The sequence below is a fragment of the Xenopus tropicalis genome, chromosome 3 (genome assembly GCF_000004195.4).
Source record: "Xenopus tropicalis strain Nigerian chromosome 3, UCB_Xtro_10.0, whole genome shotgun sequence".
NCBI lineage: Eukaryota > Metazoa > Chordata > Amphibia > Anura > Pipidae > Xenopus > Xenopus tropicalis.
Window position 1 is genome coordinate 5,193,447 of NC_030679.2, and position 18,705 is coordinate 5,212,151.

The window sequence follows — 18,705 nt, forward strand, 5'->3', positions numbered from 1 at the left end:
AGAGACACCATAAAACTATGGCACATAGGGATTCCCCTGTACTAAGCACAATTCAGCAGGAAAGCCCCTAAGTTGTGCCCATAGCCTGTACATAGAGATACCATAAAACTATGGCACATAGGGATTTCTGTTGCACAATTCAGCAGGAACAGCCCCCTAAGTTTGCTCATAGCCTGTACAGAGAGATACCATAAAACTATGGCACATAGGGATTCCCTGTACTAAGCACAATTAACGCCAGGAACAGCCCCCTAAGTTGCTCATAGCCTGTACAGAGAGATACCATAAAACTATGGCACATAGGGATTCCCCTGCTACTAAGCACAATTCAGCAGGAAACAGCCCCCTAGTTTTGCCCATAGCCTGTACAGAGAGATACATAATTGAGTCCGGCACATAGGGATTTCCCTGTACCAAGCACAATTCAGCAGTGAACAGCCCCTAAGTTTGCCCATAGCCGTTACCAGGAGAGATACCATAAAACTATGGCACATAGGGATTCCCCTGTACTAAGCACAATTCAGCAGGAACAGCCCCCTAAGTTTGCCCATAGCCTGTACATAGAGATACCATAAAACTATGGCACATAGTCACTATGTATAATGAAGGTAGACTTCCCCTTTAAAGCTAATCATGTTTGTTGGGAAGTGCAGGGTTAGAAGATAACTCGGTGCAACAGATGTTTGTTCCCCCAGACGGCGCTGTACCCAGTCACACAGCTGGCAGTACATGTGCATCGCTCTCTGCTCTTGGCCTCTCCCAGTGTTTATGCGCAGAAGGGCCCCAGCGGGGGGAACTGAACTTGTATATCCTGCACGCACTACAGGGGGGGTCGCGGCTGGGAGTCACTGCAGGACAATTTCCTTTTTACTCCAAATGAGACCCAGTCCGGGTGGAAAAGTTCTACAGTCGGCACAGAGCAGAAGAGGAGCTAATCCCCCCCATTATATATGAGCAATGGGGGCTTCCCAGCCACCCCCGGGGCAGGAGGGCAGCAGGAATGGCGAGGGGGCAGTCTATTTGCGAAGGAAAATCACTCTGCTTAGGGCTCTGTCTCTCACTATTGGGACCATCATAGGGAGCGGAATCTTTATCTCTCCTAAAGGGGTTCTGAAGAACTCGGGGAATGTGGGTCTGTCTCTGGTCATCTGGGTCGCCTGCGGGATCCTCTCCATGTGCGGTGAGTCTGCGAAATAGGGGTTGGTAGCACTAGGTAGGTACCTAATATATAGGGGCAGAGACAGGGGAAAGTGTTGGAAGGGTTACTGCCTGCCCTGCTCTCATTTCCCTACAGAAATAGGGGTTGGTAGCACTAGGTAGGTACCTAATATATAGGGGCAGAGACAGGGGGAAAGTGTTGGAAGGTTACTGCCTGCCCTGCTCTCATTTCCCTACAGAAATAGGGGTTGGTAGCACTAGGTAGGTACCTAATATATATGGGGCAGAGACAGGGGAAAGTGTTGGAAGGGTTACTGACTGCCCCTGCCTGCCTCCATTTCCTACAGAAATAGGGGTTGGTAGCACTAGGTAGGTACCTAATATATAGGGCAGAGACAGGGGAAAGTGTTGGAAGGGTTACTGCCTGCCCTGCTCTCATTTTCCCTACAGAAATAGGGGTTGGTAGCACTAGTAGGTACCTAATATATAGGGGGCAGAGACAGGGGAAAGTGTTGGAAGGGTTACTTGCCTGCCCTGCTCTCATTTTCCCTACAGAAATAGGGGTTTGGTAGCACTAGGTAGGTACCTAATATATAGGGGCAGAGACAGGGAAAGTGTTGGAAGGGTTACTGCCTGCCCTGCTCTCATTTCCCTACAGAAATAGGGGTTGGTAGCACTAGGTAGGTACCTAATATATAGGGGCAGAGACAGGGGAAAGTGTTGGAAGGGTTTACTGCCTGCCCTGCTCTCATTTCCCTACAGAAATAGGGGTTTGGTAGCACTAGGTAGGTACCTAATATATAGGGGCAGAGACAAGGGAAAGTGTTGGAAGGGTTACTGCCTGCCCTGCTCTCATTTCCCTACAGAAATAGGGGTTGGTAGCACTAGGTAGGTACCTAATATATCGGGGCAGAGACAGGGGAAAGTGTTGGAAGGGTTACTTGCCTGCCCTGCTCTCATTTCCCTACAGAAATAGGGGTTGGTAGCACTAGGTAGGTACCTAATATATAGGGGCAGAGACAAGGGAAGTGTTGGAAGGGTTACTGCCCTGCTCTGCTCTCATTTCCCTACAGAAATAGGGGTTGGTAGCACTAGGTAGGTACCTAATATATAGGGGCAGAGACAGGGGAAAGTGTTGGAAGGGTTACTGCCTGCCCTGCTCTCATTTCCCTACAGAAATAGGGGTTGGTAGCACTAGGTAGGTACCCTAATATATAGGGGCAGAGACAGGGGAAAAGTGTTGGAAAGGGTTACCTGCCTGCCCTGCTCTCATTTCCCTACAGAAATAGGGGTTGGTAGCACTAGGTAGGTACCTAATATATAGGGGCAGAGACAAGGGAAAGTGTTGGAAGGGTTACTGCCTGCTCTGCTCTCATTTCCCTACAGAAATAGGGGTTGGTAGCACTAGGTAGGTACCTAATATATAGGGGCAGAGACAGGGGAAAGTGTTGGAAAGGGTTACTGCCTGCCCTGCTCTCATTTCCCTACAGAAATAGGGGTTGGTAGCACTAGGTAGGTACCTAATATATAGGGGCAGAGACAGGGGAAGGGGTGGGAAGGGTTACTGCCTGCCCTGCTCTCATTTCCCTACAGAAATAGGGGTTGGTAGCACTAGGTAGGTACCTAATATATAGGGGCAAGGACAGGGGAAGGGGTGGGGAAGGGTTACTGCCTGCCCTGCTCTCATTTCGCCTACAGAAATAGGGGTTTGGAGCACTAGGTAGGTACCTAATATATAGGGGCAGAGACAGGGGAAAGTGTTGGGAGGGTTACTGCCTGCTCCGCTCTCATTTCCCTACAGAAATAGGGGTTGGTAGCACTAGGTAGGTACCTAATATATAGGGGCCAAGAGACAGGGGAAAGTGTTGGGAGGGTTACTGCCTGCCTCCGCTCTCATTTCCCTACAGAAATAGGGGTTGGTAGCACTAGGTAGGTACCTAATATATAGGGGCAGAGACAGGGGGAAAGTGTTGGAAGGGTTACTTGCCTGCTCTCGCTCTCATTTCCCTACAGAAATAGGGGTTGGTAGCACTAGGTAGGTACCTAATATATAGGGGCAGAGACAGGGGAAAGTGTTGGAAGGGTTACTGCCTGCCCTGCTCTCATTTCCCTACAGAAATAGGGGTGGTAGCACTAGGTAGGTACCTAATATATAGGGCAGAGACAGGGAAAGTGTTGGAAGGGTTACTGCCTGCCCTGCTCTCAATTTCCCTACAGAAATAGGGGTTGGTAGCACTAGGTAGGTACCTAATATATAGGGGCAGAGAACAGGGGAAAGTGTTGGAAGGGTTACTGCCTGCCCTGCTCTCATTTCCCTACAGAAATAGGGGTTGGTAGCACTAGGTAGGTACCTAATATATAGGGGCAGAGACAGGGGAAAGTGTTGGAAGGGTTACTGCCTGCCCTGCTCTCATTTCCCTACAGAAATAGGGGTTGGTAGCACTAGGTAGGTACCTATAGGGGCAGTTATATTTATTGCCCTCACTCTCTGTGCATTAGGGGCTCTGTCCTACGCTGATCTTGCCACGACAATCAAGAAGTCGGGGGGGCATTACATTTACCTTTTGGAGACCCTGGGCCCCTTGCCGGCTTTCCTCAGGCTCTGGGCAGAATATGTCATGATCCGGTAAGTTTCCCCCCTGCAGTGAATGACCCCCCAGCCGCCCTTCTGGCCAGGCTCACTTTCTGTCAGTGTTGTTATTCCCATTTATCAGCGCCCAGAGGATGACACTTCACCCCCATGGGGTATTTTCCAGGCCGTCTATTAACGCCGTGGTGAGTTTGGCCTTTGGGCGGTACCTTATAGAACCATTCTTTGTGCCGTGTCACGCGCCGGATGTCGCCGTCAAGATGATCAGCGCCCTCTGCGTCTGTGAGTATCCGCCACCCCCCCCCGGCAACTGCCACAGAGTAAGGAGCGATAGTGGCAAATATTTCCATAAGTACAGGGTATTTATTCAAATGAAAGCAAGGAGCTCTGTATAAACAAACTCCTCCCTAAGCTGCAGCCTTTGCATTATCCTTAGCCTTCATCGTAGCCCTGAACTGCTGGAGTGTCAGTTGGTCGGCCAATGTCCAGACGGCTTTTGCCGCCTCCAAGCTGATCGCCATTGGGCTTGTTATCGTTCCTGGGCTGATGGCACTAGGCGCGGGTAAGTAGAAGCCCCTCCCATACGTGGGCAGATCCATATATACTCATTGGCTTCATTGCCAGGAGTGACATCATCATGCTGTGCCACCAGTATCTTCCCTTCCATCTTTGGGAAGACGCAGGCAAGAAGCTGCTTCTTTGCCCATCATGATGTCATTGGGAGGGGCTACAAATACCCCTGGCTACCATGACTAGAGATGAATCGGGCGTTTCTATTGGGCGGTCAAGCCTTGCGTTTTTTTCACAGGACGCACAGAGAACTTCCAGGACGCATTCCATACGGATTCTTTAGCGCTGGACAAAATCCCCCTGGCGTTTTATTCTGGATTGTTTGCCTTTGCGGGATGGTATGGATGGGTCAGATCTGGGGGGGCAGTAACATCAGTTGGGGCGCAATATACAGTATATACACACTATAACGGGCCCACTATACAGTATATACACTATAACGGGCCCACTATACATAATATACACCATATAACGGGCCCACTATACAGTATATACACACTATAACGGGCCCACTATACAGTCTATACACACTATAACGGGCCCACTAATACAGTATATATACACTATAACGGGCCCACTATACAGTATATATACACTATAACGGGCACTATAGCAGTATATAACCACTATAACGGGCCCACTATACAGTATATACACACTATAACGGGCCCACTATACAGTATATACACACTATAACGGGCACACTATACAGTATATACACTATAACGGGCCCACTATACAGTATATACACACTATAACGGCCCACTATACAGTATATACCACACTATACACGGGCCACTATACAGTATATACACTATAGGCACTATAAGTATAACACTATAGCGGCACACTATACAGTATATACACTATAACGGGCCCACTATACAGTATATAAGCACTATACCGGGCACACTATACAGTATATACACTATAACGGCCCCACTATACAGTATATATACACTATAACGGGCCCACTATACAGTCTATACACACTATAACGGGCCGACTATACAGTCTATACACACTATAACGGGCCCACTATAGCAGTATATATACATAATAACGGGCCCACTATTACAGTATATATACACTATAACGGGCCCACTATACAGTATATACACACTATAACGGGCCCACTATACAGTATATACACACTATAACGGGCCCACTATACAGTATATACACACTATAACGGGCACACTATACAGTATATACACTATAACGGGCCACTATACAGTATATACACACTATAACGGGCCCACTATACAGTATATACACCTATAACGGGCCCACTATACAGTATATACACAGCTATAACGGGCACACTATACAGTATATACACTATAACGGGCCACTATACAGTATATACACACTATAACGGGCCCACTATACACGTATATACACACTATAACGGGCACACTATACAGTAAATATACACTATAACGGGCCCACTATACAGTATATATACACTATAACGGGCCCACTATACAGTATATATACACTATAACGGGCCCACTATACAGTATATATACACTATAACGGGCCCACTATACAGTATATACACACTATACGGGCCCACTATACAGTATATACACACTATAACGGGCCCACTATACAGTATATACACACTATAACGGGCACACTATACAGTATATACACTATAACGGGCCCACTATACAGTATATATACACTACACGGGCCCACTATACAGTATATACACACTATAACGGGCCACTATACAGTATATATACACTATAACGGGCCCACTATACAGTATATACACACTATAACGGGCCCACTATACAGTATATATACACTATAACGGGCCCACTATACAGTCTATATTACACTATAACGGGCCCACTATACAGTATATATACACTATAACGGGCCCACTATACAGTCTATATACACTATAACGGGCCCACTATACAGTATATATACACTATAACGGGCCCACTATACAGTATATATACACTATAACGGGCCCACTATACAGTATATATACACTATAACGGGCCCACTATACAGTATATATACACTATAACGGGCCCACTATACAGTATATACACACTATAACGGGCCCACTATACAGTATATATACACTATAACGGGCCCACTATACAGTATATACACACTATACGACGGGCCCACTATACAGTATATACACACTATAACGGGCCCACTATACAGTATATATACACTATAACGGGCCCACTATACAGTATAACACTATAACGGGCCCACTATACAGTATATATACACTATAACGGGCCCACTATACAGTATATATACACTATAACGGGCCCACTATACAGTATATATACACTATAACGGGCCCACTATACAGTATATATACACTATAACGGGCCCACTATACAGTATATATACACTATAAACGGGCCCACTATACAGTATATACACTATAACGATACAGTCTATATACACTATAACGGGCCCACTATACAGTATATACACTATAACGGGCCCACTATACAGTATATATACACTATAACGGGCCCACTATACAGTCTATATACACTATAAGAGGCCCACTATACAGTATATACATATAACGGGCCCACTATACAGTCTATATACACTATAACGGGCCCACTATACAGTCTATTACACGCCCACTATACAGTATATATACACTATAACGGGCCCACTATACAGTATATATACACTATAACGGGCCCACTATACAGTATATATACACTATAAACGGCCCACTATACAGTATATATACACTATACGGGCCCACTATACAGTATATATACACTATAACGGGCCCACTATACAGTATATATACACTATAACGGCCCACTATACAGTATATATACACTATAACGGGCCCACTATACAGTATATACACACTATAACAGGCCCACTATACAGTATATACACACTATAACGGGCCCACTATACAGTATATACACACTATAACGGGCCCACTATACAGTATATACACACTATAACAGGCCCACTATACAGTATATACACACTATAACAGGCGCCACTATACAGTATATACACACTATAACGGGCCCACTATACAGTATATATACACTATAACGGGCACACTATACAGTATATACACACTATAAACTGGGGCCACTATACAGTATAATCTACACACTATAACGGGCCCTACTATACAGTATATACACACCTATAACAGGCCCATATACAGTATATACACACTATAACGGGCACAACTATACAGTATATACACACTATATACGGCCCACTATACAGTATATATACACTATAACGGGCACACTATACAGTATATACACACTATACGGGCCCACTATACAGTATATACACACTATATACGGCCACTATACAGTATATACACACTATATATTCAACGGGCACACTATACAGTATATACACACTATAACGGCCCACTATACAGTATATATACACTATAAACGGGCCCACTATACAGTATTAACACTATAACGGGCCCACTATACAGTATATCTAACACTATAACGGGCCCACTATACAGTATATACACACTATAACAGGCCCACCTATACAGTATATACACACTATAACGGGCCCACTATACAGTTTATATACACTATAACGGGCCCACTATACAGTATATATACACTATAACGGGCCGCACTATACAGTATATACACTATAACGGGCCCACTTACAGTATATAGCACACTATAACAGGCCCACTATACAGTATATACACACTATAACCCGGCACACTATACAGTATATACCACACGCTATAACGGGCCCACTATACAGTATATATACACTATAACGGGCCACTATACAGTATATACACACTATCAGGCACACTATACAGTATATACACACTATAACGGGCACACTATACAGTATATACACACTATAACGGGCCCACTATACAGTATATACACACTATAACGGGCCCACTATACAGTTAATATACACTATAACAGGCCACTATACAGTATATACACACTATAACGGGCACACTATACAGTATATACACACTATAACGGGCCCAATATACAGTATATACACACTATAACGGGCCACGTATACAGTATATACACTATAATGGGCCCACTATACAGTATATATACACTATAACGGGCCCACTATACCTAGTATATACACACTATAAGGGCCCACTATACGTAATATAGCCACACTATAATGGGCCCACTATACAGTATATATACACTATAACGGGCCACTATACAGTATATATACACTATAAAGGGCCACTATACAGAGAATAACCTAATACAAAAACACCCCACTATACAGTATATATATACACTATAACGGGGTTCCCCACTATACAGTATGATACACACTATAACGGGCCCACTATACAGTATATATACACTATAACAGGCCCCGTATACAGTATAACACTATTACGGCCCCACTATACAGTATATATAACAGCACTATAACGGGCCCACTATACAGTATATACACACTATAACGGGCCCACTATACAGTATATACACACTATAACGGGCTCACTATACAGTATATATACACTATAACGGGGCCACTATACAGTATATATACACTTATAGACAGGCCCACTATACAGTATATATACACTATAACGGGCCACCTATACAGTATATACACCCTATAACGGCACACTATACAGTATATACACTATAACGGGCCCACTATACAAGTATACTACACTATAACGGGCCCACTATACAGTATATATAGCACTATAACGGGCCCACATCTATACAGTATATATACACTATAACGGGCCACTATACAGTATATATACACTATAACGGCCACCTACTCAGTATATATAGCACTATAACGGGCCTACTATACAGTATATACACACTATAACGGGCCCACTATACAGTATATACACACTATTACGGGCGCACTATACAGTATATATACACTATAACGGGCCCACTATACAGTATTACACTAAATAACGGGCCCACTATACAGTATATATACACTATAACGGGCCCACTATACAGTATATATACACTCTAACGGGCCCACTATACAGTATATACACTATAACGGGCCCACTATACAGTATATATACACTATAACGGGCCCACTATACAGTATATATACACTATATCGGCCACTATACAGTATATACACACTATAACGGGCCCACTATACAGTATATACACACTATAACGGGCCCACTATACAGTATATATACACTATAACGGGCCCACTATACAGTATATATACACTATATCGGGCGCCCACTATACAGTATATATACACTATAACGGGCCACTATACAGTATATACACACTATAACGGGCCCACTATACAGTATATACACTATAACGGGCCCACTATACAGTATATACACTATAACGGGCCCACTATACAGTATATATACACTATAACGGGCCCACTATACAGTATATATACACTATAACGGGCCCACTATACAGTATATATACACTATAACGGGCCCGCTATACAGTATATACACTATAACGGGCCCACTATACAGTATATATACACTATACCACTTTCTTTGGGAAAGCAATTTACATCTTGTTTTTCTAACCTTTATTGCAGGTTTTATATCACTTTTGTTACTGAAGAAATAGTCGATCCTGAGAGGTAATTTACAAGTGATATACATTTGTTTATATAAATACAAATATACAGAGAGGGAATGTTCTGGGCACACAATAAGCTGTACCCCCATACTGTACTGTCTAAGGGAAACACTATGGCACCCCCTACCCATATGTATAAATACAAATATACAGAGAAGGAATGTTCTGGGCACACAATAAGCTGTACCCCCATACTGTACTGTCTAAGGGAAACACTATGGCACCCCCCTACCCATATGTATAAAATACAAATATACAGAGAAGGAATGCTCTGGGCACACAATAAGCTGTACCCCCATACTGTACTGTCTAAGGGAACACTATGGCACCCCCCTACCCATATGTATAAATACAAATTACAGAGAAGGAATGTTCTGGGCACACAATAAGCTGTACCCCCATACTGTAACTGTCTAAGGGAAACACTATGGCACCCCCTACCATATGTATAAATACAAATATACAGAGAAGGAATGTTCTGGGCACACAATAAGCTGTACCCCCATACTGTACTGTCTAAGGGAAACACTATGGCACCCCCTACCCATATGTATAAATACAAATATACAGAGAAGGAATGTTCTGGGCACACAATAAGCTGTACCCCCATACTGTACTGTCTAAGGGAAACACTATGGCACCCCCTACCCATATGTATAAATACAAATATACAGAGAAGGAATGCTCTGGGCACACAATAACAAATATATTATATTTCTCTATCTGTAGGAATATCCCTATAACGGTGATCGTGTCGCTGACAGTAGTCACAATCTGCTATGTTCTGACAAACGTCGCCTATTACACGGTTCTGACGCCCAATGAGATTCTCAGCTCGGAGGCTGTAGCTGTGGTGAGTAGGAATCCCAATGTTTCGGTAAGGGGGTAAATGATTGGCTGAGGCTCCAGTCCCTCCCAGTTACCCCACTGTAGTGAAAGTTAATTTGCAGGTTAATGGGTTCCTTCCCTGATCCCCCAAAGAAACAACCTTTCCCTACACTGTATATGGGGACGGGGGGGGGGGGACGGGTAATTAATGCTCCAATAGGAACTGACTTTGTTACTTACAGAGCTTTGCAGAACGGACACTCGGCCGCATCTCATCCGTCATCCCCATCCTGGTGGCCATGTCGTGTTTCGGGTCCTTAAACGGAGGGATCTTTGCATCTGCCCGGTAATGTTCCTTATTAGGGGCTCAGTCCCTGCCCCAGTGAGCTTACAATCTAAGGACCCTATCCCATTCCCATCAGCCCCTGCCCCAGTGAGCTTACAATCTAAGGTCCCTATCCCATTCCCATCAGCCCCTGCCCCAGTGAGCTTACAATCTAAGGTCCCTATCCCATTCCCATCAGCCCCTGCCCCAGTGAGTTTACAATCTAAGGTCCCTATCCCATTCCCATCAGTCCCTGCCCCAGTGAGCTTACAATCTAAGGTCCCTATCCCATTCCCATCAGCCCCTGCCCCAGTGAGCTTACAATCTAAGGTCCCTATCCCATTCCCATCAGCCCCTGCCCCCAGTGAGTTTACAATCTAAGGTCCCTATCCCATTCCCATCAGTCCCTGCCCCAGTGAGCTTACAATCTAAGGTCCCTATCCCATTCCCATCAGTCCCTGCCCCAGTGAGCTTACAATCTAAGGCCCCTATCCCATTCCCATGAATCCCTTTATATATTATCCAGTTGAGCTTTTTTTCTGTGTCTCTGTCTGTTTCTATCATCTATTAGTCTATAATCTATTTTTCTAATCTATCCATCTAGAAGAATAAAATATATCTCTGTTTCTCCTTCTGAGCTAGGATGTTGTTTGCAGCCTCCAGAGAGGGTCAAGGGCCTCCATTACTTGCCATGATTCACATCAAAAAGCACACGCCACTCCCAGCCCTAATTTTAATGGTAAATACCTTTCCTCCCTGTATATTTGTATTTATACATATGGGTAGGGGGTGCCATAGTGTTTCCCTTAGACAGTACAGTATGGGGGTACAGCTTATTGTGTGCCCAGAACATTCCTTCTCTGTATATTTGTATTTATACATATGGGTAGGGGGTGCCATAGTGTTTCCCTTAGACAGTACAGTATGGGGGTACAGCTTATTGTGTGCCCAGAACATTCCTTCTCTGTATATTTGTATTTATACATATGGGTAGGGGGTGCCATAGTGTTTCCCTTAGACAGTACAGTATGGGGGTACAGCTTATTGTGTGCCCAGAACATTCCTTCTCTGTATATTTGTATTTATACATATGGGTAGGGGGTGCCATAGTGTTTCCCTACAGTACAGTATGGGGGTACAGCTTATTGTTTGCCCAGAACATTCCTTCTCTTTATATTTGTATTTATACATATGGGTAGGAGGTGCCATAGTGTTTCCCTACAGTACAGTATGGGGGTACAGCTTATTGTGTGCCCAGAACATTCCCTCTCTGTATATTTGTATTTATACATATGGGTAGGAGGTGCCATAGTGTTTCCCTTAGACAGTACAGTATGGGGGTACAGCTTATTGTGTGCCCAGAACATTCCTTCTCTGTATATTTGTATTTATACATATGGGTAGGGGGTGCCATAGTGTTTACCTTAGACAGTATAGTATGGGGGTACAGCTTATTGTGTGCCCAGAACATTCCTTCTCTGTATATTTGTATTTATACATATGGGTAGGGGGTGCCATAGTGTTTCCCTACAGTACAGTATGGGGGTACAGCTTATTGTTTGCCCTTTCCCAGATGCCTCTGGTTTTTCTGATGATCGCTATCGGTGACCTTTACGGCCTCTTGAACTTTAACAGCTTTTCCCGTTGGCTGTTTATGGGTCTGACGACTCTCGGCCTCATTGTACATCGCTATAGATACCCCGACCTGCCCCGACCTTTCAAGGTAAGTTGCCCCACCAGTAGGCAGCGCCGCACACTCTCGTTTCTGTTAATGAGTAACGGAATTATCATTGCAGGTTCCGCTGATCATCCCCTTCATATTCACCATAACCTGCCTGTTCATCGTGGGGATGTCTCTGTATTCAGACCCGGTGAATACGGGCATGAGTTGTGCCATCACCCTCGCCGGGCTGCCCGTCTATCTCCTTATGGTGCACAAGTCACGGCTGCCCGGGCCATGGAGGGAGGCCATCAGTAAGTCTGTACATTCACCCAAGTTGCCCCGGGTATAGACCAGGGTGAGCTTTGTTGGGATTTGGGGAATTAAAGGGGAAATAAACCCAGAAACAGTTCTTTCACTTCCAACACTACAATTATTTCTGGAGCATGGTGTTATTCAGGACTAGGCCACTAGATGGCAGTGCTTATTTGCTCTATGGAGTTGTATGACCAGATTAGGAATGACCCCCATTTTACACTGCTCACTCTGCTAAAGTTGGGTTGGGCTGGCTACCAATGCATTGGGGGGGGGGCACTGCTGGCTACCAATACACTGGGGGGGCACTGCTGGCTACCAATACACTGGGGGGGCACTGCTGGCTACCAATACACTGGGGGGGCACTGCTGGCTACCAATACACTGGGGGGGCACTGCTGGCTACCAATTTTTTTGGGGGCCCCCGCTGACTACCAATGTATTAGGGGGGGCACTGCTGGGCTGGCTACCAATGTATTAGAGGGCCGCTGCTGACTGCCAATGTATTAGGGGGGCACTGCTCTGCTGGCTACTAATGTATTAGGGGGCCCCTGCTGACTTCCAGTGTAATGGGGGGCACTGCTGGCTACCAATGTTTTAGGGGGGCACTGCTGGCTACCAATGTATTAGGGGGGCACTTCTGGCTACCAATGTTCTAGGGGGCCCCTGCTGACTTCCAAAGTATTAGGGGGGGCACTGCTGGCTACCAATGTCTCATGTCTGTGTGTCCTTTGTACTGATGGGAGGGGCCATTGGGGGAGTTGCCGAGGGGGAGGGGCCCCGTGATTTCCAATGGCCCTGAAAGAACCTGACTTGTATTTTGCTTTTATTCCAAATATCCAGATGGTCTGACTGTGAAGCTGCAGGTTCTGATGGAAGTGACACCGCAGGAAATTGCCACCTACTAAATGACTACAATCCCTGCCATAAAGCAAGGCAGGACTGCCGTTTTCAGCCACACAGGAAGCAGAGACACATGACCATCACATGACTGCCGACATCATCCCTTCAACGCCTGTAGCTTCTGTAGAACTTTACCTTAAGCTCAATATTCTTGTTACTATGGAAACCATTTGCTTAGCTTTTTTTTTTTTTTAATTAAAAAGGCCATTTTGCCTGATTATGGATTTCCAGATGAATGTGCTGATACCAACTTGGCCACTGGGGGGCGCAATATGGGTTTCTGGAGAGAAAAACCTGCTCCCAGTGTTTGCAGGTAAAGGGCAAGTAGCCCCCTGAAATGAGAAAAATATCAGCATTGAAAAAAAAAGCGACAAAGAAAAGACACAGGCAGTGAAAGGGTGAAATGATCTTGTTCCAGAAGCTTCTGTACAATCTCCATATTTACACTTTACACAAGGGGGGGCCACAAAATCATAGGAAAGTTTGGGGGGGCACAAAGCAAAGGAACCTATTCATTGTGGGGGGATATCTCCAATGCCCCAGTCAGGGGGGGCAAATAAACAGAGTGGGGTAAGTACCAGCCCCTGCCTGTAGGTGAACAGGATAGTTATAACTGTCAGCACAAGCCCCTCCCCCTTTGGTGAGTATTCTTATGCTCTAATTGGCTGCTTGCACTGGGAGGGTTCTAATGTTGTGATTGGCTGTTTAGAATATTCTGATTGGCTTCCTACTAAGTCCTAGGATTGTATCCCTTATTCTACATTTATTCTGGGAATTCTATCTACTGTATCTATCTGTCTATCTATCTGTCTGTCTATCTGTCTGTCTATCTCTCTATCTGTCTGTCTGTCTGTCTGTCTGCCTCTGTCTGTCTGTCTATCTATCTATCTATCATCTATCTATCTATCTATCTATCATCTATCTATCTATCTATCTATCATCTATCTATCATCTATCTATCAATCTATCTATCATCTATCTATATATCTATCAATCATCTATCTATCTATCTATCTATAGATATTCTATTCTATTTCCATAGATATATGTATTATCCATCCATGGTCATCACCACTAGACCGCAGTTCCCTGCCTTGGGGTTCAATCATGACCCATTGGAGGTTTTAGTGCAGGGAGAGAAGGGGGTAAAGCCTAAAAGGAATCTATATGGGGGCAATATACATCTGCAAGCACTAGATGGCGCTCTAGGACCGCCCAAGAGGAGGAGTCAAGGGCCAGTAAGGGAAGCCTCCATGATGTAAAGCTTCTAGAATCCCAGTGTGTCTGCCACTTATGGGCCTGTTCTGTACCCCCTCAGGGGCAGTATGGGGGAGGGGGTGGTATCATTGCAGGGGGGCAGTTCTTTTCCTAGTGTCCTGCCTCCTGGTGGTGAGAGCTGCACCTCACAGTCCCTATGCCCCCCCCCAAATAGAGTTGGCTTGGGTGCCCACTCCTCACGGGGAAGGGCCAATAGCCATAATGGCTCCATTGTTTCTCTTTATCCTGTTCACCTGCCAAAGGGCAGAAAATCCTTAGAAATAAGGTAGGGGGCGCTGTATGCATAATACTGGCACAGTATTTCAGCTAAAAGCAAAATAACATGGCAGTGAATTAATTACAATGGTGCACCAGTATAACCAACACCCCCCCCCCCCAACCCCATGCAATATTTATCAATACCACATTGCCTAATCCCAGCCAGGAGTCGGCGTCGGTGGGGGGGGGGGACCGTCAGGGTACTTTGGTATCCGAATGTTTATGGCAAAGTCCCAACAAGTAGAAAAAGCTACAAAAGGTGAGTGATCCCCGGCGCGCCGTAGAAAGGAACACGCCGTTTGCATAGGTTTGTCCATCTGAGGTAACAGTAATGCCCCAGGCCTTCACAGTTGCCCCCAGCAGCTCCCTATCTTGGATCTTGTTCGGCCATTTTTTGTGTGTCAGTGGCTCTGCACATGCTCAGTGGGCTCTGGGCTGCAGCTGGGGGAGGAGCTAAGCTTAGGGGGCGTGGGAAATCATCAAGCAGGAAGTGAGGTTCATCAGAGGCACATACTTCCACTGCTACAGGGTTTGCCTTGGGCTTCGTGTCTGGGGTGTCTTGGACCCACCGGGGCCCCCGCCCCAGTCAGGAGCTGATACGCTTTGTGTGCCCCCCCTTTTTTTTCCCAGTGCCCCTGCTGGTCAGTTCAACACCTTTTAAAGGGAAAGTCAACACAGTCCAGAGACCACTGAGCACGTGCGGTGCCACTGACACGCAAAAGATGGCCGAACAAGATCCAAGATGGGGAGCTGCTGGGGGCAACGGTGAAGGCCTGGGGCATTGCTGGTATAGGGTGGTACAGTAAGTACAATATATAAAATACACCATTTCTAGCCACATTTTTTTCATATTACTTTCCCTTTAAGGGACTGTCAACATGAATGACGCATTCACTAATACTATCCAGCACCGTAGAAAAAAACAATCCCATATCCGCCCATCGCTGCACAATGGGCCCTCCCATATCCCGCATTGTGGCCAAATCCCGCCCCCAATCAATATGACCCCACCCACTCCCTTCCTTCTTATTGGTTCCCCCCTTGGAACATCATTCAAATACAGAATTTGGGTATCAAACACTGAGCTATCAGTATACTAGAACCGAGTAACTCCACGGAACTCCAGCTTAAAGGGTAAGTTGCACCCAACTGCATTAAATAAAGTGTAATTAGCTACATACAGAGCTGCCATTCGCCTAACTCCCCGCTCATGGGCCGTTCTCTGCCAATAGGGAGAGGAGAGAGATCCTATATATTTCCTGCTCATAGGCTGCTCTCTTTCCCATGGTCAGTAAGAGAGGCGGAGCCTAGGTACTCTGTACTTCCTGCTCCTGGTCACTATGTCTCCAATAGGGAGCGAGAAGGGATTCTAAGTAAAAATGGAACTTTCTGCCTCTGGGCCCCTCTGTGTTCAATAGAAAAATACCATTTTATATGCTGAAATCCAGCTCCTCTCTTCCTGTATCATGTGAAATCCTGGCAGGGGAGGAGGGACTAAAACATTGATGTTACAAATTGTAACAGCTTACAGACAGCATGCAGGAACTACACAACCCACAATGCATTGCACTGGGATGTTCCTAAAGGCAGGCTGAGGACGGTCGACTATGAGTCTCAAAGTAGTCAGCCGGATCAGCCGGAAAACAGGGGGCGGGGCTTAGGGAGCCATTCCAAACCAGATTATTACATTAAATATCACAAAAAGACTACATATTTTTTAATTGATGCATGTTGCAAATTAGCTAAAGTTGTGTTTGGGTGAAGTTCCCCTTTGATTATTGTCAATAAGAGGCGGAGCCTCTGAGCTAATAGTCTTTTCCATGTCCAATAAACTCCCTACTGATAGGCTGCTCTGTTTGCTGGCTCTGGGCTGCTTTCTTTCCCATTGAAAGGTCCAGATAAAGTGTGCCCAATAAGGAGAGGGCTCTTATATGCTTCCTGCTCCTGGGCTGCTGTCTTTCCCATGGTCAGTACCCGGTACTGGTAGAGCCCAGGTACAGAGTTCTGATTCCCTGTACTTCCCGCTCATGGACTCATATTGTGTCTCATAGGGAACAGAGATATATATATTTCCTACTCATGGGCTGCACTGTTTGCATTAGAAGGAGGGGAGGGATTCTATTTCCTGCCTCAATTTCTGTACTTCCTTGTTCCTGGGCTGCTCTTTTTCCAATAGGGAGAGGAGAGGGATTCTACTTCCTGCCTCATTCTCTGTACTTCCTTGTTCCTGGGCTGCTCTCTTTCTACTTCCTGCCTCATTCTCTGTACTTCCTTGTCCCTGGTCTACTCTTTCTACTTCCTGCCTCATTCTCTGTACTTCCTTGTTCCTGGGCTGCTCTCTTTCTACTTCCTGCCTCATTCTCTGTACTTCCTTGTCCCTGGTCTACTCTTTCTACTTTCTGCCTCATTCTCTGTACTTCCTTGTCCCTGGTCTACTCTTTCTACTTCCTGCCTCATTCTCTGTACTTCCTTGTTCCTGGGCTGCTCTCTTTCTACTTCCTGCCTCATTCTCTGTACTTCCTTGTCCCTGGTGTACTCTTTCTACTTCCTTGTCCCTGGTCTACTCTTTCTACTTCCTGCCTCATTCTCTGTACTTCCTTGTCCCTGGTCTACTCTTTCTACTTCCTGCCTCATTCTCTGTACTTCCTTGCCCTGGTCTACTCTTTCTACTTCCTGCCTCATTCTCTGTACTTCCTTGTTCCTGGGCTGCTCTCTTTCTACTTCCTGCCTAATTCTCTGTACTTCCTTGTTCCTGGGTTTTTTCTTTCCAATGGAGAGAGGAGAAGGATTCTACTTCCTGCCTCATTCTCTGTACTTCCTTGTTCCTGGGCTGCTTTCTTCCCAATAGGCAGAGGGGTAGGATTCTACTTCCTGCCTCCTTCTCTGTACTTCCTTGTTCCTGGGCTGCTTTCTTCCCAATAGGCAGAGGGGAAGGATTCTACTTCCTGCCTCATTCTCTGTACTTCCTTGTTCCTGGGCTGCTTTCTTCCCAATAGGCAGAGGGGAAGGATTCTACTTCCTGCCTCCTTCTCTGTACTTCCTTGTTCCTGGGCTGCTTTCTTCCCAATAGGCAGAGGGGAAGGATTCTACTTCCTGCCTCCTTCTCTGTACTTCCTTGTTCCTGGGCTGCTTTCTTCCCAATAGGCAGAGGGGAAGGATTCTACTTCCTGCCTCCTTCTCTGTACTTCCTTGTTCCTGGGCT

General features: G+C 45.5%; 1 protein-coding gene across 1 annotated transcript; it reads left to right on the plus strand.

The window, feature by feature from the left end:
- The first annotated feature begins 706 nt into the window (after positions 1–706).
- LOC100485192 (cystine/glutamate transporter) lies at positions 707–14,187 on the plus strand. Its single transcript, XM_031898518.1, has 12 exons — positions 707–1,180; positions 3,658–3,784; positions 3,915–4,030; positions 4,185–4,310; positions 4,557–4,656; positions 9,893–9,937; positions 10,666–10,789; positions 11,007–11,110; positions 11,732–11,828; positions 12,663–12,812; positions 12,886–13,063; positions 13,908–14,187. Exons 1-12 carry the CDS (start codon positions 958–960, stop codon positions 13,970–13,972), a joined length of 1,455 nt encoding a protein of 484 aa, XP_031754378.1. The 5' UTR covers positions 707–957; the 3' UTR covers positions 13,973–14,187.
- The last annotated feature ends 4,518 nt before the right edge of the window (positions 14,188–18,705 follow it).